Genomic DNA, 22635 nt, shown 5'->3' with positions numbered 1-22635 from the left:
TGTGAGCAAGTCTTTAGAAAGCTCTAACAAAGGAGATTACAACTACTTGAAGGTCAACACTCTCCACCGCTATAGAGGCAAGTGGAGCAGATTAAGTATGATCTAGTACAAAAATAACACCAGAAAATTATTCACACTCTCTATTCTATTTAAGCAGTAAAACATCTTGGGGATGGGGAAGTAAAATGGTACAGGATTCCACAAAAAAATTAAGCCTGCATTTTTTCCCAACCGTCCAGTCCAACCCATTACAAGATACTGAACAAGTAATTATAATCCAAGTTCTGCCTGAAGACCTCCAATCAGGAAAAATGAAGCACTTCTTGATAAATGAAGCACTCATTTCATTTCTGGATAACTAATTGTGAGATAGGCTTTCCTGGTGTCAAGTCTGTCTGTCTCTTTGCAAGTTGTGCTTATTACTCCTGATTGACCTCTGGGGCAATTAGATTGCCCCAGATAAATTAGAACAATAAATTAGAACAAATTTACTCCCTCTTCCCCATGACAGCCCTACAAATATTCAAAGTTAGTTATCCTATCCTACAAAGGCTCATCTTCTCCAGGCTAAATATCCCTTCCCAATGCCTTCAATCAATCATCTCATTTTCCAAATATAATAAGTTCCCCCAAAAGGAGATGAGAAAAATTTTCAACTTGTCCCTTCTTTTTATAATCATATATCACAGTACTTAAGCTGACCTTTTAAGATAACAAAAATCTTCCTCCAGTCTGATCCAATGTACTAAAAGTCAAAACCTCCCTATTCCAACTTAAAAGAACTACTGAAATCTGCTACCAATGAGCTTTTGGGACTAGGATAAGTTTCACTTTAGTGTTGATTCAACATAGGCTGAAGGAATCTTATAGCCTATTAATTGCTGCTTCAATGGGTTAAGCTGGGCAGTATATTCTGAAAAATAAAGATAACTTTATATTGTATCAACTTACACTCTAACATATTGAGCAGCTTTCATTCATTGCTAAAACAAATTGTGGAGATCTTACAAAAATTCTCTATAGAGAGTAACTGAATAGTTATATTCAATATATATTATTCAACATAATTGTATTTCTTCACCAAAAGTAATCTTGCCTCTATTTTCACAAACCAATTTTAAAGAGTTTTAAATGAGAGTTCTTCCTGTTACTTTCTGGAACCTAAAGCTATCAGTCAAAAGAATGAACTGTTACATTTTCCAATAGGATGGCTATGAGGAAAGTTTCTTGTTCTGATACATTGCTTTTTTAAACCATATATATTAACGTGTGGAAAAATTACATTTTCTGCAGTAGGTTTATTGCAATAAAATCCATGAAAATAGTGAAAGTAGCAGAGGAGCTACAAAGGAGTAAGAATATCTTAGCTTCCCACAAATTTTAAAGAAAAGAATTTCCTCCCTGACCACTTCAAGGCTGGTGAATAATCAAATATCTCTCACTAATCCTTGCCAATCTCAAGTCTGAAGATTCTAAAATTTTATGGATCCAATTGGAAAGACATTCAGTGCTCTTGGATAGGCCGAGAGAATATAATTAAGATGACAATACTCCCTAAACTAATCTAGTTATTTAGTGCTATACCAGACTCCCAAGAAACTATTTTAATGACCTAGAAAAAATAACAACAGAATTCATGTGGAACAACAAAAGGTCGAGAATTTCAAGGGAAGTAATGGAAAAAAAAAAAAAAAATTAAATGAATTTTATGGATCCTTAGTCACCCAAACAAGGTGATACATCTTTGCCAAGACTATTTCTTGCTCTTTATTGCTGATATTGTTTGACCTTGTTCAAGCTTGATTCTAATTTCAACTGCCATTACTTCATCTTAAATGAAGATCCCTCCCACCAAGATCTATTTATTTATCCATAAAATGAATGTTTGAATGAGGTCTTCATTTTTAAGAACTCTTCAAACTTTGCCATCTTATGTTCAAGTTTCAGTGTTCCTTTTGGCCTAATACTCTATGTCCTAAGGTTCTCCCCACTTATCTCTCATATTCTCTATTCTACATAACAATTACCCTTCCAGCTCTAATAGTTACAAGTTCCTTCCAACCTAAAGCTCTGATTCTATGATTGTAAGCTGCAATGGCATGGCAAGATATGACTGCTAATATGCAGGCTTCATTTGATGCCATTTTGATGGAAATATGTGCATTAAAGTACTTGTTCATTATTAGGGGCAACAAGTTGAATCCCAAAGTCAAAATTGCCTAATAATTTGGGAGGATCGTTATGCCATCTTCAAATAGAGCTGAGTCATCAGTTCTTCCCTTTTTTGCTATTCTCTTTCCCTCCCTCTCCTATTTCTGTCTGTTCCCCTCTCCCTCCTCCCTTTCTCAGTTAGCATCAACTGTTATATCCGTTTGAGCATCTCATTGTCAGGCAAACCTACGCCTGGAGACGCAGATTTATTTCCAGGGGGAACGGGAATGGGTCTTGGAGCTTCTCTCCTTTTCCCCCGCATTTTGAGATTTCATTGCTCTGAAAAATTTCCATCAGAACACTGGGTCGAGAAGTCAGAGCAGAAAGAATATCAAGCCAAAAATATACCCTTCAGAGAACCCTCTGATGAAAATTATATTCTCCAGAAGGCCATTAGGCAGCTACAGAATAGCACTAGCTAACTAATCTGGAGATGAAAGACGTTTGCAAGCTGCATACAGATTCTAAGCTTAATGGTTTTTCCTTGTCCTGCTCTCTGAATCACTGCACCATCTTCTTGTCCTAGCTTTCTTTGGTTTCAATTATCTCATATAGCACAAACTTGGGGTCCATGAGAAACTATTACTTTCCATTTCCTATGTCTTATGCTCTTTTTCAGCCATAATTCTTTCTGTTCTATACTTTAAGACCCCTTCCAGTTCTAACATTAGGTCTTATTCTAAGATAAATGTAGTATGAGACTACTGATGTCTGGGTATTAATTGATACTTTTTTAAAGGATGCTATATTTTAATAGACTTTAAGGCATGAAGTGTAGAAAGGGAAAAAGTCAAGGAAATAGCATATTTAGGACAATAAGGGAATGGTTTAAAATGACTGTCATTAAAATATATACATACACAGAACTAATTAAATTAAGGTAGGAAAGGGAAGCCTAGATTTTTTTCCAGAAGTCAAAACTTTCATCATTCTTTCTCCCTTAATTAGCAAGAAGTCTTGGTTCCTTTGGCACTCTGAATTACAGTTCTCTCAACAGCTCTCTGACCTAAGGTCAAGAAATATCAGACCTATAAAATTTGCCTCTGGGGTTCAATGTCCTATTCATGAAGCAAAAATATAAGTCAAGAAGTTATTCTGCTCGGGTTTTAGGGATTATACCTGTGAAAGAGCTACAATTAGTTCCATCTGGAAATTGTGGGAACTCTTCTTAAGAGTTCTTTACTAGTGAAATACTGATCATAGGGGACTTAGGAGTCCTACTCCTGAATAACTACAGGAGTATGGATAGAATAACCTTTTCTGTAATCTATTGATTCTTCAGTATACTGACCATATCGAAAAGTCTAGAGAGATATGTCTATTTACTTTAAATCTTTTTTATTCCTAAGTGTTTTCCCAATTAAGAGCAGGAAGTCAGTAAAGATTCATTTATAAATTCATACACACAAGTGCACACACATCATAAGGACTGAATCTGTAATGTAAATAATACAGGGAAGTCCTGAATGAAGGAATTAATGCAGGTTAGCATCTTCTCTTCAACTTAATATTATTATATTAATATTAATGCAGGTTAACATCTTCTCTTCAACTTAATACTCTTAAGTGGCTAACAGATACAGAACATGGGGTTTTTTGGTACTGTACAGCCTGGCTGAAAGGCAGCATCATACAGAAAAATGACCCCTGGAAAAGTTGGATTCTGGTCCTACTTCTATTACTAATTTGTTGAGTGATCTACATCAAATCATTTCTTACCTCTTGACCTGTTTTCCCATCTGTAAATAAAATTTAAATGATTTGTGTTTCATTCAAGAATGTGCTTTTTATGATTTTCCTCATCTGTTAAAATGGAGATAATAATCTTTTACACTAGCTAATTCCCAACTGTTACAAGAAAACTATTTTGTAAACCTTAAATCCCTATAGCAATCAAGACCTATGATAGAACAGGAACTGAAGCCTCAATTCCTCAAGCCAAAATTTGAAAATGAAACAAAACCTTACATAAATCATGATTTCCCAATCCCATATGCTCCTATTCTCTTGTTCCAAAAGATCTACCTTTATAAGCAGCAAACCCTTCTCCTGCGTCTCCCATTAGGATACACTGATGTTCACACAAATTATAGAAGGGTACAAATTTATCTTTTACACTCTTGACATTAGCGGGTCTCTTGTTCTTTTTTTGCCCTTACTCATGCTATCTGTATAACAAATATAAAAGCAAAAGACGGACCCTCTCACATCATTGAAACACCCAAGAAAGTATAAAATCAATACTTTGCTAGCATTAGGTCTGATTTAAGTCAGAATCTGAACTAAACCCCAGTTTTGAGCATTTGGTTGGTGGGGGAAGAGGGTAGAATTAGAAAAAGGTAAGCAAGTATAGAAACAGTTTGGGTAACCGTGTAGAATATGAGCTTTGAAGAGTTGGGAAAGGTTTAAAATGCTCTTAGAAGTTATCTCTAGAATCTGACAAAAGGAAAAGATTGAATTGCATAGTTCAGAAAAAGATGAGGCCTCTTCCAATTAAAAAAAAAAATGGGTATTTCCCTTTTCAGGACATGGTCAGTATATATATTTCGAAAAACCTTGGCTGGACTCTGAATTTAGTCTTGTCTTCCAACTCTGGGGGGGGAAAAGGCAGCTTTACAAGTCCAAACATGAGCTGAGTCTCAGAAAAGTTCACATTGACCACATTCTAGAATGTCTCCTTTAATTTTTTCTTCCCTATATTTTCGTTGTCCAAAGTAGATCTCTTTAGCAGCAAAGGGAGTCATTTGTCATGCAGATAAGTATGCACATGATGGTATCCCCATGTTCCATCATCTGGTGAACTGAACTGATGAGTTTTGAGTAAGTTCATGAACTGCCATTCTTTGCCCTTCTCCAGGGATTTTCTCCAGCTCTCTCCTGTTTAATAGTTATACTATATTTCCCAAAAATTTTAACTATCACAAACAGTGGTGTAGGGACTAGGATACAAATAACTTAGCGAGAAAGTCGTTCTTTTAGCAACATTTCCTTCTCTAAGGAATCTATAAGCTAGAATGTTAGGTAAATGGTAGAAATAGGTGAATGGCTGCAACAATTACCTTAAGGATCAATCAGCTAAATTTGCATTATGTCTCAATTCATAAAAGACACAGACTGGAAACAAGATATAGCTAAAGATAAACTTCATAGAATTCATAACATTCCCATAATCACAATTCTGTCCTTTTTCTCAGGCATTTCATGAATTTTATTAACTTTCTTCAGCTGGTCAGGTAGAAGTAATGATGTACATTAAGCACTGGTTTGAATTTTGCTCTGGAGCATAAGACTTAAGAATAAAGAAATCTCTTTAAGGTTAAATTGCTTCAAGTAATGAGTGACCACTTACCAAACTGGCTCATTAATAGTTCTCCTTTAAACAGAAGGCATTTCAAAGCAAAGAAAAATTTAGAAAGTAGAAGCCTGAAATCAATATGGAATGACAACATAGAAGTAGAAAAAGTGAAGATAAATTTGCCTTGAAATTATTAACAAGATTGCTTTCAGAAAAATTCAAATAGTTTCTCAATGGATAAGGCTTGGTATCAATACCTTAAGATCTGGGGAATGCTCTTCTTTACTACGAAGAGACAGAAAAAGCAATATAATGCCTCCTTGATAAAAAATGATTTTTTAAAAGTAGTGACAACTCAATTTTCTCTAAATTAGAAGTATTTCTACCTCCTTTCAAGACATATCTTAGTCAAAACTACATCCTCTGACTTTATTGTTTGAACTTTTTTCTGCATGAAATTGATTAAAAGATAGGACTCTTAAATATTAATTATAAGAATTTAGCAGGACTAACCTTGATCCAGATTATCAATCTGTGTTGTCACTGGTTTAAACTTCCAATATTTTCCTCCTAATCCTATAATCTGACAGAAAATGTTTGCAACATGAGCAAGCACTGTCTTGACAAAAGATGACAGCAAAATCACTTCTAACTTGGACAATTTGAGTACTGCACTTTATCAAAAGTGAGTTGACAAACTCTACTCATGAGCAATTCCAATCAATAGAGGGAAGATGGGAAAAGAGGAAGTTACGTAGTATCACACTGGGAGTCCTTTCAGTTAATGGCATACATTATTTAATTAGTTACTATATCTGATAACTACTTCATGGGCTAGTTTCCATTAAGTCTTATTTAAATGTCCTCAACCCAGAAAATGCTAGCCATGAATAGCGACTACCTTAGTTTGGAAGGGACATGCCCTTGCAATTGATCTGGGTTACTAAGACTTTAAATTTAAAAACACAGTGGATATTCTTCTCCATAAAGGAATATTTTCCTCTAGTGAGATTATTCTCTTCTTAACCATTGGAAGAAGGAAAAAAAAAAATCAATGTGACTTGCCCAAAGGTTAACAGTAACTAACAGATTAAATGCCCTCTACCAGAGGTTCTTTTTTTGTCAGAGATCATTTGGCATTCTAGAAGTCTCAAACAAATTTAGGATTACAAAGGAAATGAATGTTTAAAGTTATAAAAAACAATAACAAATACAAGTTCATGGATCCTTACTCCTACAGGAAGAAAATTATCAGCAGCCCCTGTGCAAACTAACCCAGATGCAGGTTTGATTCCCAGCTCAAAAAACAAAAAAGCACTAATACACAGGGAGGGATAAGGCCACAGCATGTTTCTCCAGAAAATATCCTCTGGGGAATCCAAGCAGTGCAGGTATGCACTTATATTCAGGACATATCACAATCCACCTCTTACAAAGAGGTTTCCAAACCTATATGTTTCCAAAACTCCTTCATGGAGAGAATCTAGCCAACATAAGGTTTCTTCTAAGTCTTTTAACCTTTCAGATGCAAGTATGATTCTAGAACTGTCCTATTCTCACTCTTGACACCTGATCAACCTAGTTTCTTCCCAATATTACAATATTGACATTCTTCATTACTTCTTGCACAAAAATTTTTATACTTTTCTCCAACACGCAATTTTCTTTCTATTTTGACATCATCTGAAATTCCAGTAATTCACTATGGCCTGGAGACTCCCAAAGGCTCTAGCTGTATGAGCAATAATCTGCAATCCAGAGAACAATGTAAATTAAGTACACAAGTACATAGGAAGGTTCTATATATTTAACCATGTAACAGATTAGATACTTTTTAAATTCTTTGATCTTAGCCAAACAAAAGCCACAAAATTCACTTTCCACCTCCTCTTAGAAATTAACTTCTAATTTGAATTTATAAATCTGATGCTTAGTGTAAAAGGAAAAGAAAAAAAAAAAATCAAACTTGTCATCAAAGAAGTTTTTACATTAGAAAGTAAAGCTATTTTAATACTTTTAAAATGGCTACAAACTTGCATTGGATGAAAATGTTTAATTTGTTCCAATCAGGAATGGAACAGAATTCATTGGCTAGTTCATAGAGAGACCATAACTCAACCATGACAGACTGAAAGAGACAATAGTAGCTTAAAGGATTTGCTCTTTTTATGTACTTGCTATAAAGCCTTGACCTTTACTGGAAAAATTACTACTCCTGTTTTGGAAAGAGGGAATGGGTATAGAGTTGGCACAGTGGATGATCAAATCTAAAATTCAGCCTTAGATACTTAATCGATCTGACTTAACTTGTCTGCCGGTTTCCTTAGCTATAAAATAGTGACAATATTAGCACCTATCTCCCCCACGCTTATCATAAGGATGAAATCATATATTGGTACTTAGCATAGTGCCTGGAACATAGTAGGTGCTTAATAGTTGTTTCAAAGGCTAAGAAGGATCCAAGGCCATTGTCTAGCCCTTGAAGTTGAAATTTTAGGGAAAAAAAAATTTTAGAAGGTAACTATCATACTAATATTAACATACTCCTCTCTAAAATTAGTGTTAATTTCTTATACATATATGAAGTTTTTCAAAAAAGTTTCCTCAGATACATTTTTCACATATTTTTAAGAAAACCATTCTAAACTTAGGAGGTATTTATCTTTAAAGTTACAGTATAATCACCAGTTTGAATCATCATTAGGCAGAGATTTGGGGAGGGAGAGGGAAATTCACCAAAACTTGCAGAAAATACAAGGAAAAAAACTTGCAGGGTTCATTTATCCTGAGCATTACACTTCCAAGGGCAAAAAGGCCAAAAACAAGTCACCAACACAAAGGGAGCCTCAAAGAAAGTTAACAGAAAAAACTGTGCAGAATACCTTTAAGCTCCCCTTCTACCTTCTATCCCTGATGAAAATGTGATATCCCTATCTTTTATATGGGAATTTATTTGTACATAATGTATAAAATTGGTATGGCCTTAATACCACAGTTAAGGACCTGTCTGGCAGCACATCAAGCAACTGCTTCCTTAATGCAACATTTTTACTTCCAACTAAACTCTTAACTTGTATGATTCCAACCCGTTTTTTTTTTTTTTTTTTTTTTTTTTGCATGAACTAACAAAAGTAATGGTACATATTTTTTTGGCTTGGAAAAAAAAAATCTATTTCTGCAGTTTTAAAATGGAATGTAAGATTTCTGTGGAACATGTATATAAAAATATATTTATTGAACCAGCTGCAAACCCATCCATACTGATTCCAACAAAAAAAAATGAAAAAAAAATAAAAGTTTTCTGAAATTTTCTGAGTGGATTGGTTGAACTTATAACTATTTACTAACCTTTGATGTCTAGGAGGTGGGAAGATTTTATTCAGAACTAGATAAGTTAACAGCGAGAACCTGAGACATATAAAAATGGGGGGAATGAGGGAATTTACAATAGTAAAGAAATACATGGTCCAAGATCCTATCCAATTCTCAGGTTCTATGACTCATAAGTAGGAAAGAAAAATCCAGATGAACTAAATGTCAAAGGAAGGTAGGTAAGTACTTTTTAGTACTTTTAGTACTTTAGTATTTGGTTCCAAATAACACACTAAAAAAAAAAATGCAAGTTAGAAAAATTTCTAAGAATTAGGCTTCATTTTACATTCTCACTTTTAAGTGCTAAGAGCCCTCTTTGCCCCTCCCCACCTACACATGTATGGAAATTCTCAATTTTTTTACATTCCTTACAGAGCATCACAAATTCATAGATATTTCCTAGTCTTTTTCACCCAGATATTTTTACTTCCTCTTTTCTCATGAAGAAAAATAATCCAGGAAGATATGAAAGAAAAGGCTTATTTTGGCCTCTAAAATTAATTTAACCAACATTCAGCACAGTAGGCAATTACTACTTATTAATTCCATTTAAAAAGCTATCCGAAAGGTCATTCCTTCAAGTTTCAATGTCCTCAAAGTTTAACTGTTGTTATGGCCGAGAACTTTAGAATTAAAATCAAGTCTAGATGCTAGTTCCAATATTAGTCACTAAAATTTCCTCAAGTTATATTCAACTTCCACTTTAGGGCCAGAATCCCCCATGGATTTTTAAAAGTTCTTTTTAACTGACATTTTCCCCAATATACTCATCAGTTTTGCTGAGATTTTTGCCACACTTTTTACATTTTTTTCATTCCCTGTTCATACTCCTTCTTAAACGTCACCAGTTTTATTTTGGCTTCATTAATCTCTAACTGCCACAAATGAAACCCAAACTGCAAATTCTATCAAGAAGTTCAAGAGTACATATAGCTAGAATGTTAAGTATTCAACCATGACATCTCACAAAAGTATCCATAATGAGAGGGAATGCCAATCATTGGTTTCTCAATTATTTCCTGTAACTTTATATTAAAACGTTAATGTCAACTTATATTTTATTTTATGGAATTTTTCTTTAACAGAGAACAAGTCCCTTGTACCCCATAATCTTCTATCATTCTTATTTTTCCTTTAAAGATTCATACATCTCTGCATTGTTTTATGTACTGAAGCCATAAATTCAAACCCCCAACTCACTTATTTTTATGCAATATTATCACCTCACCATGTTGTTCATCATCATTTTACTATTTCATAGGGTTTTACATGAGCAAATACAACAGAAATTAAGAGTTTTGCATCCATTATATTGCCTAAGCCCTGAGAATGCGATCATGCCCTTCTCAAAAAATGGATTTGAGGAACAATTTTTTCCATCCCTGAAGATTACATTTTAACCTATTCTGATGTGTGTGTGTGTGTGTGTGAGAGTAATTGTTACTGGATCATTTCAGTTGCCCCATTTGGGGTTGAATTTTTTGGCAAAAATACTAGAATATCCTGAATACTGGTATGCCATTTCCTTCTCCAGGTCATTTTACAGGTATGACTTGCCCAAAATCATTCAGTTAAGTGTCTAAAGCCAGACTGGAAGTCAGAAAGACTTCCAGTCCAAGCCCAGTGCTCTATTTGCTATGCCACCTAGATGATAAATTAAAATAATAATATTTATTAATTACATTATTTAATAATTTTATTTTTATAATTATGTATAATTATCATATATTAATGCATAATTATATGATTTATGTATAATATATAATTACAACATAATTACTAATTGGCATGTTAATATTAATTTAATTACATTGTGTAATTAATTTGATTGATTTTATTTAATTAATTACACAATGTAATTAAATACATAAAGCCATTAAATACAGCTTCAAGTGTTTTATGTACGTAAGATTATAAAATGGGGTTATAAAGATGTTAAAACCCCACATTTTACAAATTAAAGATGAAGTCCAAAGAAGTGATTTGCCCAGTGTCACTTAACTAGCATAAAGAAATAAGGTCTCAGATTCAGATGGAATATTGAGTTATTAAAAATAGTCACTGATGGGGTATTTAAAAAAAAAAAAAAAAAGGTTCTAACATACAGAAAAAAAATACCACATAAGAAATTAGAAATAGTAGTTATGATGTATAAAAAAAGAAACAAACATTAGGTAACTATTCTTGTCCATATGTTTAAAATGCTATGCAACAAAAGTACTAGATGTTTGTGATTCAAGCTTCAGATTTGACCATTTTGTGGCAAATATTTATATAAGTCCTTCTCCAACCCATCCGATAATCCATGGGGCCTAATAAATTAAACAAACAATTTCATCTGGAACATGCTGACAGGCAACTCTAGAATAAGTCAAATTTATCCAGTCTTCAAATTCTTATTTAAAAAAAAATTAAGTTGTCCAAAAAAATAAAATCCTTTATTAAAAATTCACCATCACTTACCTATTTCCCATGCTATGAATCCTCTACTTGTAACAAAGGGCTGTCAAATCAGAATCTTTCATTAACTTCATCAAGTATAAGACTGTAAGATTCAGTTAGAAATGATATGTACGATGTAGCAATGAACAGGCAAAAAGTTGGGCTCATTAATAGTTTCTTCAGTTTCAGATCTTTATAATGTGATTTCATTATCTTACTTAAAAGTATACTCTAAACAAAATGTCTGTTAACTAGAATTTTTTAAAAAAACTGTCCTAAAATAGTTTAATTTCTCATATACATGTTCCTCTTTACTCATCTAGAAAACTAAATTTTCTAAATTTAATAGAAACTCATCTTTAGATAGAGTATGTCCTTCACCCATTACACAAAAGCTCCCAGTTTTGAGGATTTTTTAAGCGTACTTGCAAAATGATAGAGCTCTTTAAATATAACTATCAATACTAACATTTACTTTACACTTAATAGTAATGACTATAAAAGGCAATTTAATATAAACAAATTAAATTGCAGAACTAGAAGAAACATTAGAAACTTTAAATTGCTGAAAAATCAGTGTCAGAACTAGAAGAAACATTAGAAACTTAATCACCTAGTTAAGATTCCCTACAGATAATTCAGTGCACATGAGAGTAAACGAAAACAAAATTTCTGAAAACAATGATATCTGAATTCTTGAATTATCCACTGATATCACTAACTCTTAATTTATATGTTTAAATAGCAATTAAGTAAATGTAATTTTTTTTTTGTTATTGTTGCATTGTATGGTATGAAATAATAAGCCTATTAGTCTGAGGGGAAAAGTACAATGAAAACCCAAACTAGGTTTGAACATATTGAATGTACTTGCCTGTCGATACCCAAAACATATTTTTAATTTTCAAGTGTAAATACACAGAAATTAAGCTTATCAATTCCTTAGATTTCACCTGTTTTTGGAGAGTGTTCATTCTCTAGTATCTTGAAATTATTTATGCTCATAACCAAATCCTCCTTTTGCAACATCCTCAATTTTTTGTCTTTCAGATGGCTCCCAGGATCCTTTAACTTGGACCTTTCTTTGGGCATATTTCAGCTTGTTAAAATTCTTTAATAGGCCCAGAACAGAAAAGATTTGATAAAAACAGTAAAGAAAGTTAACAGCTCCCTCATTTTAGAGGATATATTAATGAAATTTTACTTTTGATTCATTATTAAAACTTTTTTTTCCAGATAGTAGTACCTACAGCTCACCCATTTCACATTTTTTAAATGAAAGTGAGATTTTGAATTTATCTTTAAGTTTTCACCTTAACAGATTCATCAGTCTGCAAAGATCTTCCTTCTGTAAACTTCAATAATTTTGCCTTTCAAATAAGTTAAGGAATGCCAGAAAACAGAACAGAATCCTGAGATTGAAGATTTCCCCTTTGCCAAGCAGAGTTCAATCCATTAACCACTACTCTTTATATTCATTTGTATGTTCAATCATTTTTCCAAATAAAATTGCATATAACCAACAATTTTATTGCATGATCTTCTAAAAAATTTCAAAACAAAGTGAACTTTCCCAATATCCCTTCCAAGGAAGGAGAATATAACCAGCAATAGCCAAAAAGTAAATAGTCCCCAAGAAATATTTAGGGGATTGAAAATAACTTTGCTCTATAGGTAAATTAGAGAAATCAATGCTAGATTTCAAATATCTAAATAAAATTTTACATAAACCACCTCCCAACACTAACTACATCACAATACATACTAAATTACTTCTTTCTTTACATGAACCTTCCAACCTAAAATTTTTTTTAAAACCTGTCCATACTTACAAACTAAGACTTACACACTAATAAAACTTTGGAAAAGATTAATTTATGAGGCAGCAGATAACTAGCAGATCTCTACCACAAGCATTTCAAAATGCTAACATGGGCAGCTAAGTGGCACCAGTAAATGAGAACCTAAGTTCAAATCTGGTCCCAAGACTTTTTTTTTTTTTTTTTTTTTTTAAACTAGCAAAGTGACTCTGGGCAAGTCACTTATCCTCAATTGTCTTACCACTCCCTACCCCACCCAAAAAAAGTTCCTTCTAACTAACATGTTGTTAATTAGGGAGCAGATATAGATCATGATTACTTGGTAAGATTTTTAACTTTAGGTCCAAAGACTTAAAAGAAGTCAGTCTCTAGATCAAGAGTGCCTCACAAGCATTCCAATTTGGATTCATCTTCTGTATATCCTCAAGAACCAGGTAGCTAAATATGATCATGATAATGTAATGTAATAATGCTTATGATGAACAAACATTTCAGGGAAAAATTCCCACATACTCTGAACCTGATAAAGCAAATCTAGATGTTTTTATTTTTTATTTATTTTAAAACAATTTGCCAAGACTGGAATGAGAGATAAATAGAAGGCACAACAATTTTGCTGTTTTTTTTGTTTTGTTTTGTTTTTTTACAAATACAAACTAAAACATGAAAAAAAAAAACTCCCTACTTCAATAAAAAATTTTTTTCCACAAATTCAGGAAAAGCGTTTTGAAGAGTTGAATTCTACACATTTAAAACTTATCCCACAATCCAAAATTCCAAGTGGTAAAAACAGTAGTTTAGAATTCATTTTTGTGTGATCACGTATCAAAAGAAAAAAAAAGTTCTATGAATACCCTTTATTCCATTTTTTTAACCATGCCACAGAGAAAAGTATGACTGTCAATTTTTCCAGTGGCAACAACTCCAAACCAGAGAGTAGTCATGGCCCTCAATGAACAACTGGGGTTTTTTCCTGCCCTCAAAATGTTTGCCAAATCCTGGTTTTATGACAGATTCTTGGAACACGTGGAAAAGGAAAAAGAAAATTATTCCAATATCAGTTATAAGCAAAAGATATAGTCCTTTCGGATAAAACCACTGTTGGAAAAAGAAGAAAAAAATCTAGTCCGTATATTTGAGGTGAGCAAGGAATTTCAGTTTTTTTTTCTTCTTTTAAAATTGACTTTTCCTAAAATATTGTTCCACAAAACTGGAATTGGGGACAAGGACTTAGAAGGGTACTGGGGAATGAAAACAGCGCACACACACACACACATACACATACAAACATACACACACACGCACGCAAAAAAAAAAAAAAAAATTAACAAACAAAAAAGGGCCTGAAATTGTATCAAACGTAGGCAGTCTATATAACAGGCTAGGGTCACATTCCAAGATACCCAAGGCTGAAATTCACAACGCTGCAGGAGCAAAGGTTTGTGCCATCATGTGAAGATTTGTGCCAAATTCATTGACGTTGACCAATCCCCCTTCCAGCTCCAAATCCTGGTTTCTGAGACATTCCTCCACGGGGAGGCCCTCTTATTCCACCACCTAGCCCACTACGTGGGCCTCCTGGTCCACGAGGTCTGTTATCTCGACGATCACCTTCTCTGGCAGCTCGCGTCTTCTTTTCCTCCACATTTAAACGCACCTCACCTCTGAACATGATGGGCTGTAAAAGTTAAATAGATTTCTAAAATTACAGTTCCTGAATGCCACCAAATTTTGAACATTTAAGTTAGATAAAAATTCAACATGTTTATTCTAAAAGTTCACTGTTTAGAATCAGAATTTCAGAATTCAACAAAATAAAGTGCATTTGATTTTTTTACATTAATATTTTACATTTCTATAGCACTTTGATTTCCAAAAAACTTTGGTTTCCATTTCTAGGCTAGCCCTAAAAAGTCTTTATCCCATACAATAGCCAAAAGTGGCCCCAGGATACATATGTTCACCTCTTCAGCTGCCATAAAAGATAAAACTGTTAAGAGGTCCGGAGTGACAAAAGGCCAAAAACTAAGGATGAAAAAAGCTTATGAAAGATCTAATTTGTTTTCACATACAAATAAGGAAAAGGAAAAATTGGCTTGATAAATAAAATTGAGATACTGAAAGGAGAATGCAAAGAAATTTCTAATTAAAGCTTATCCACAAATAAATGGGTTATGTTGAAGGGTACTATGCTTTGACACAAGGTATTCTTTTCAAGTAGGACTTAGATGATCATTTGCCAAATATCTTTTAAAGGAAATCAGGTTAATGTCATCTTTAAGATCTCTTCCAATTCCAAGATTTTATTACTCTTTCAGAAACATTTATCAAGTGCCTGCGAATTGTGTAGACATTGTATTGGGTACCAGATAAAGATAATGAAGACACTACTGCTGTACTGTCAAGGATTTGTAATCTGAAGGTAATATGGGCAAAACACAATGATTAAAACCCTTTGCATTAAAAAAAAGAATTAAATCATTAAAATTATAAGGTAAGTTTGCCAATGGAGAAGGGAATTAAGAATGGCATCTTCATTTTCCTAACCAAAGAGAACATGAACTACATAAGCAAGAGAGAGGAAGAAATTATTTTCTACCTTTGTCAGGATGCTCCTAAGACTATCCTAACAAGGGAAAATAAGACAAATAGATTGGTCCTAAAACGAGTTTATAATGACTAGAAGGGGGAATTATTAAACTTTGCTGAAAAGCAACTTTTTTAAACAACCATGTTTGTATTAACATATGATCTGATTTAATGGGCACGTAAGTGGGAGACACCAAGGAGGTTCAATGGGTTCTGCCATTAAGCTATGGGTTACAATAGACACATATTACATGTGGACTTTGGATCTATTGATGAGTAAAATGAATATTGGACATTGCATGAACCCTTCAACTTAGGATAAATATGGTCTAATGTAGCCAACAGTTACCTAAAAGATTTTTTTTTGGATAAAGCAAGTGGGGTTAAGTGACTTGCCTAGAGTCACACAGCTAGTGTTAAGTGTGAGGCTGCATTTGAATTTAGATCCTCCTGACTTTATGGACAGTGGCTCTATCCATTGCACTACCTAACTGCCCCTACCTTAAAGTATTTTAAATACAGCTCTTACTACTCACGAAGGGAATATTAAATAGAAAGAAAGGCAGTGAAGGGAGAAAAAGTTTTTTGCTAATTAATGGAATTCTATAAATGAGAGATTACTAAATTATTTATTCTAATTTCCTCCAGTACTGAGAAACTGGGGTAATGCTTGTTCACTCCTAGCATTTTGCAGACTGAGCCAAGTCACTGTAATAATAGACATTACCATTTTAAAGTACTACCAGTTTCCAAAACCTCCATTATTTACAATTGTGCTTTTTTTAATTAAAAAAGAATCAGAAATAAAGTGTATAAGGACAAATACCAAATTTGCAGCAATTCACTGCAACAAATTTGGCTTCATTTTTCTATTGGTTGCTGAAACTATTAAGAGAAAATATACAATATAATCTCCTGCAAAAAACAATAGTGTTTCTAAGAAATTTTAATGTGTATATAAATATAAAAGACAAAACAATGTGCCAGCTTTGTGACACAAGTAATTATTCTCTCCTGACACTAAATTAATTTTCCTAATGGAAGTGTTGGATTATTGTACAGAAGAGTTTTTCTGTAGGGAACTATCTTTATACTGAAAGTAGGGGTGTATCTCAGTCTCAAGTAATTTATTCAAATAATGAAATCATTATTAGTCTTTCCTTCCTCTGACCTACCATAATACCTAGTATCTTCTTTATTTCAACATTATATCTATTTATTTATTTGTACACAACTATGCCCTAAGCGAAAGGACAAGATTTTGGAATGAATGCGGTAGTATTTTTTAACATCTTGGTTTTTAAATATACAAAAAAAAAAATCATTCTTATATAGTCATCATTTGCAAAATACGATATTAGTACTTTTTTAATATTACAATACTTTTTTTCACTTGGAAAAAAAGGTATTAAAGAGATCAAAAATGGAATTCAGCAGTCAGTCAAATCTAACAAGAAAAATAAATGTTCTCATAAAATAAGAGTCATGAATATATTTAAACAAAACACACATTACCAATACGCCATGATTCCTTAGAAATACAATATTATATGTATGCATATATTGGATTTAACATATTTCTACTATGTTTAACATATATTGGATGGGGAGGGCATAAGAGAAGGGGAAGAGAATAGGAACACAAGGTTTTGCAAGGGCTAATGTTGAAGAATTGTCCACACATGTTTTGAAAAAAAAAAAAAAAAAAAAAAAGAAATACGATATATGTATGAAATAGTCTTACTCTGCTGCCAAGGATCTTCTGAACTGGCTCTGGGTCATCAAACACCACAAAACCAAAATTGGGTAACTTTCCACCACTATTAATTCGAAGTTCCACAACATTCCCATAACCTTTGAACGAAACACAGAAACCTTCGGTCATTTGTTAGGCCTGTTGTTATGCCAAAAGAACTTACACTTTCAACCCAACTTCACACAATTCAGTAACCTACTTTGGAAGAAATCTTTTAGTTCTGCTTTGTCCACATCATGTGGAAGGTTTCCAACAAAAAGCTGGTGACTGTCTGGATATCTCACAATTCTCCTCGTATCCATATCACCCTGTTCACCACCTTCACGAACTTGAAAGAAAGAAAATACTTCAAGTTATATTAAAAAAAAAAAAAAATCAATAAAAGCATGTACTCATTTCAGTGGTCATTATATCATAATTAAAGGTTCTAACCAACAATTATTTTTAAAAAAGGAAAAAAGTCATTTATCTAATCTGAAACACAAAAATAATAACCTTTAAGATAAACCATACTTCCTAAAGTCCTCTTACTTGGTCTGGGTCCTCTCTGAGGTGGGATATTAGTTCGTTGTTCTCTCACTCTCTGGTCTCTCTGAGGCCTCTGTGGTGGTGTCTGAGATTCCGGTTTTGATTCTGGACGAGCCTGAATTTAAAACAATTTAATTTGTATGTAAATAAACAAATGTCACCATATTAAAATTACTAATATAAGTTATCTGCTACAATCTTTGCACCATTTCCTATCTCTACCCTACAGAGCCAACAAAAGAATGTTTGTAAAAGCCAAATCTAGAATAGAAGCATCCAAACTTTCATACTACAACTTCACCTGTGAAGCTGGTACTTTAACAACATGAGGCGGTATCCCAGACACTGGAACAGCTCCACTAGGTGGAAGGTTCTTACTGGTCACAGATGCCCAGGAAAATGTCTGAAGGAAATTATATAAACAAAGAAAGATCAGCCATAATTTGCAACTTTATATAAATTGTCTTTTTTTTTTCTTAAGAAGCAGATATTCCCAATATAACAAGTTTACATACCCACCCATTCCAGCTTTCAATATTGTTTTTCAGCCTTAAGAATCCCGAACATAGATAATACTAGCTAAACAATCTTAAAATGACAGCGGCCATGATGTTTTCTGCTTTGGGACAGAACTGTTTCATTAAAGGTAACAAACCATAATGAGAAAAAAAAATTTCATTCTAGAATTCAGATAAATCCTCTTCCAATATTGAGCTAGTGAAAGGTGGGGAAGAATAATGAGGAAATAGGCCTCAAGGGGAAAATCAATACAAGACATTCAAACCAAAACTGCATATGAAATGTGCCACATACATATAGAGGGAAATTGAAAAACAGGGAGATGGGGAAGCAATAACTATGTTCCCCTATCAAAGGAGAGTCCAGGGGCTAAAATTTTAAGAGGCTGAAATGAAGTAATAAAACAGCTATGGGTATTGAGTACTGAAAACAGCCCAAATGCAGCATAAGGACATGGACAATGTTGTAATCGTGAATATGATGACAATCCATCAAATGAAGTTAAAAGGAAGGGGTGAAGGACATGGTTATAAGCTGTGGTAAACTTATAAAACCCTCATGAACTTGAGTTTCATATATCATTCATGGCTTATTACCTCCCATCTTGAAAAGTTAACAAAGATGATAATATGGGAGTAGTCAATATCAGGGGGCAGCTATATGGAAGATAGATATTATCAGTATATTGTTAGTGGAATTGTGAATCAGTACACAACCATTTATGAAAGCAATTTGGAATTATGCAAATAAAGCAATTAAAATGTCCATACAATGTCCAGAGATTTCAATGCCAGTCTTATACTCCAAGGAAGCAATTGTCCAAATATAGATCAAAATAGCAGCATTTTTTTGGAAATAGTAAAGAACTTTAAAACAAAACAAACAAACAAAAAAAGTGCCCATCAATTGGGAAATGACTAAATAAACTGTAACACATGAATGTAATAGAATAGCATTGTGCAGTTAAGAAATAAAAAATATTATGAATATAGAAAAATATGGAAAAATTTACACGAAGTGATAGAACTAAGCAGTCAAATAAAACTAAGCAAAACCTATACATACATACATACACACAAAATGATTGTTAAAAAAAAAAAAAAAAAAAAAAACCTAAAAGTGGATGTTATAAATTTATAAATAAGGGGCAGCTAGGTGGTGCAGTGGATAGAGCACCAGCCTTGAATTCAGGAAGACCTGAGTTCAAATCTGGTCTCAGACACTTCACACTTCCTAGTTGTGTGACCCTGGGCAAGTCACTTAACCCCAGCCTCAAAAAAAAAAAAAAAAAAAATTATAAATAAGCATAGATCCAAAGAAGAGATGAGATGTTCCAATCTATTCTTTTGTACAAGTGGAGAAGTCCCCAGTTATAATAAATTATACATTTTTTAGACATTTTTAATTAGTTAAACAGTTCGTAGTTTTCTTCCTTTATTACCTATGTTTAAAAAATATTTGTTTTATGGGACAATTTCTGAAAGGAAGTAGCAGAGGAATATAGAGGATTTTTTAGGATATTTTTAAAAGATATTTTAAGCAACTTGTATTTTGTTACCAGGCAGAACTCTTAAGAATTTAATGTGAAGAAACTTTCACTAAAAACTTGTTCATACAAACTATAAAAATTACTGGATCACTAAAAATAGATGTTGTAAACTTCCTTACTCTTAAGTCCTCCTGTGCTGCTGGAGCAGAATCCACAGGCACAGGAGATGAGCTCTTTTGTGTCTCCTCAGACACAGGCTCTTCCAAAGCTGGTTCAGACTTTTCTTCATGAATTTCAGGTTCAGCTTCTTGCTCAGGTTCTGGTTCTGGCTCCGGTTCTGGCTCCACAACAGGCTCCTCTAAGTGCTCCTCTAGATCATTGCTTATAATGTGAAGGAACAACAAGTCATTCTATTTCTTAGAGTTCAACAGTAAAGTTGTCTTACTTCAGTTCTAAGATTTTTGACCCTAATCATGAACCAAAAACAGTAGTAATAATTCTCCAGAAGACTGGAAAATAGGAGAAAAATCAATGTTTGTTAGTTTTTTAAATAGCTTATTTTTCCAAACACATGCAAAGATAGTTTTCAACATTCACCTTTGCAAAACCTTGTTGCAGATTTTTTTCCCTTCAGTTCCCCTTTTCCCTTTTCTAGATAGCAATCCAATACAGGTTTGTTGATTTGTTTTTAAACTTGAAATAAGTTTTCTAAAAATAAGAGCTTTCCAATGTAGTGTGTATGTACTGTGCACAACTATGCATCATTATAAACAATAAAAAGCATTTTATAACCATTAAAAATTGGATCAATTAGATGTCAGAAACAATGATTCATTCAGCAGTCCTGCCTTATAATATTTAATTCTTCTATTATTGTCATTCTGCTGTTTCTTCCAATTAGATTCTAAGCTCAAGAAGATAAAGCATTCAACACATAATACTCAATAACTGAACTGTGACTGGACACATGGGGGTCTTGTTCCTTAACCATTTTATCTTTACATATGGTAGCTGTAGTTTTCCTTTCATTTAAGTGTAAGACAAAAATAAGATACAATGAAAGTATTATCTATTTTATAATACCAACAATTCACATTTAAATTGTCCTTTAGTTTGTCAATTTCCCCCAACTTCTCTTAACCTATGAGGTATAGAGTTCAAATATTTTCCATGTTAAGGATAAGGAAATTGAGGTTTGAAAGATTAAGTAACTTGTCTATTGTAAACAGCCAGGAGGTATCCCAGAGATAAGGAAGGGAAGTGATAGCTTATCAGCCCTGGAGTCAGGAGGACTCATTTTCAAATCTGGCCTTAGTGACTATGTGATCCTGGGCAAGTCACCTAATATTGTTTGTCTCAGTTCTTCATCTATAAAATAAGCTAGAAAAGGAAAAGGAAACCATTCCAGTATCTTTGCAAGAAAAACCCAAAAGGGGTCATGAAGAGTTGGGCAGGACTAAAACAATTAACCAGTAATCTAGCTCCAAGTCTTTCAACTATGATTCACTGTTGCCTTGTCTATTAACCATTTATAAAACATAAGTTCAAGGGGCAGCTAGGTGGCAAAGTGGATACAGCACCAGCCTTGAATTCAGGAGGACCAGAGTTCAAATCTGGTCTCAGACACTTAACATTTCCTAGCTGTGTGACCCTGGGCAAGTCACTTAACCCCAGCCTCGGGGGGGGGGGGGAGGGGGGGAGCAAGAAAATATAAGTTCAAGATTATTTTACCATTAACAGCTCAAAGTACTGTTTTCTATCCCAGAAAAATATAGAGATTATGGAACCTATGATTCTAGGATTTGTTTATAAATTCCTACTACAACATGAGAAAATTAACTTTAGAAATCAGTTTCTACTTAGTTCTAAGAAAGTTTTTTTTACCTGACAGTCTGGTCATAAAAAGTTCCAGAATCATCAGCAACTACTTCAGGAGTCTGCTGTCTTTCCTCTGGTTCTTCTACTTCTTCTTCAGATTCTATTTTGGGGAATAAGATTAAAACAATTATGCAACTATTCAATCAAAACACATAAATGACATATCTGAAGAAAATTAGGTTAAAAAAATGTGCAACACATGAGAAAGCAACCCTAGTTATCAGATCTTTTATAATCAATTATAATTAAAGTTTTAGCTTTTTGTGGAAGCATCCTTCAGTGGAAAACAATTTTACTAAATTACAGAATTTACAAGGTAGAGCCCAGAATATATGGTGTAATGCCTGGAATTCTTTTTTATGTATAAAGTCTCAACTAGGAAATTACTCATATCAAAAAGACCACCCAAAAACCTACTAGATGGTCTTGTCATATGGACTTAGATGTGCGCTAGTAAATATTTAACTAACAATTGGTTTTCTAGGAAGAGAAATGCATAAAAAGTATACTTTTGGGGGGGAGAAGGTGTTAAGGTTGAAGAAATCATGGTTAAGTGATAGTGTCTAGAGGCTACTTTTGAACTCAGGTGCTCCTGACTCCAGTATACCTTCTAGCTGCCCCAGTACACACTTTAAGTTTAATTTGCATTATTACCATTTTTATTCATCACTTTCTTAAATCCAGGCAAACCCGGATTTGTAGGTTTACCAATTTTCAAGGTGTAAAATACTGTTAA

The 22635-nt window shown here is 33.4% G+C and overlaps 1 protein-coding gene across 2 annotated transcripts in view; it reads right to left on the bottom strand.

The window, feature by feature from the left end:
• Positions 1-13664: 13664 nt before the first annotated feature.
• The window catches only part of G3BP1 (G3BP stress granule assembly factor 1), a 31398-nt gene continuing 22427 nt past the window's right edge, over positions 13665-22635 (bottom strand). The window contains exons 6-12 of one of the 2 annotated variants that reach the window (XM_074291855.1): positions 21906-21999; positions 20201-20402; positions 18315-18416; positions 18017-18128; positions 17685-17813; positions 17474-17604; positions 13665-14818 (exon numbers count right to left, since the gene is read on the bottom strand). In XM_074291855.1, coding sequence (XP_074147956.1) covers positions 14612-14818; positions 17474-17604; positions 17685-17813; positions 18017-18128; positions 18315-18416; positions 20201-20402; positions 21906-21999 — 977 coding nt within the window. In that variant the 3' untranslated portion in view covers positions 13665-14611. The remainder of the gene's footprint in view (positions 14819-17473; positions 17605-17684; positions 17814-18016; positions 18129-18314; positions 18417-20200; positions 20403-21905; positions 22000-22635) is intronic. The other variant, XM_074291856.1, reaches the window with a different exon arrangement.

The sequence above is a fragment of the Sminthopsis crassicaudata genome, chromosome 2 (genome assembly GCF_048593235.1).
Source record: "Sminthopsis crassicaudata isolate SCR6 chromosome 2, ASM4859323v1, whole genome shotgun sequence".
NCBI lineage: Eukaryota > Metazoa > Chordata > Mammalia > Dasyuromorphia > Dasyuridae > Sminthopsis > Sminthopsis crassicaudata.
Note: the sequence above shows the minus strand (reverse complement) of the source record. Positions and strands in the feature narration are given on the sequence as shown.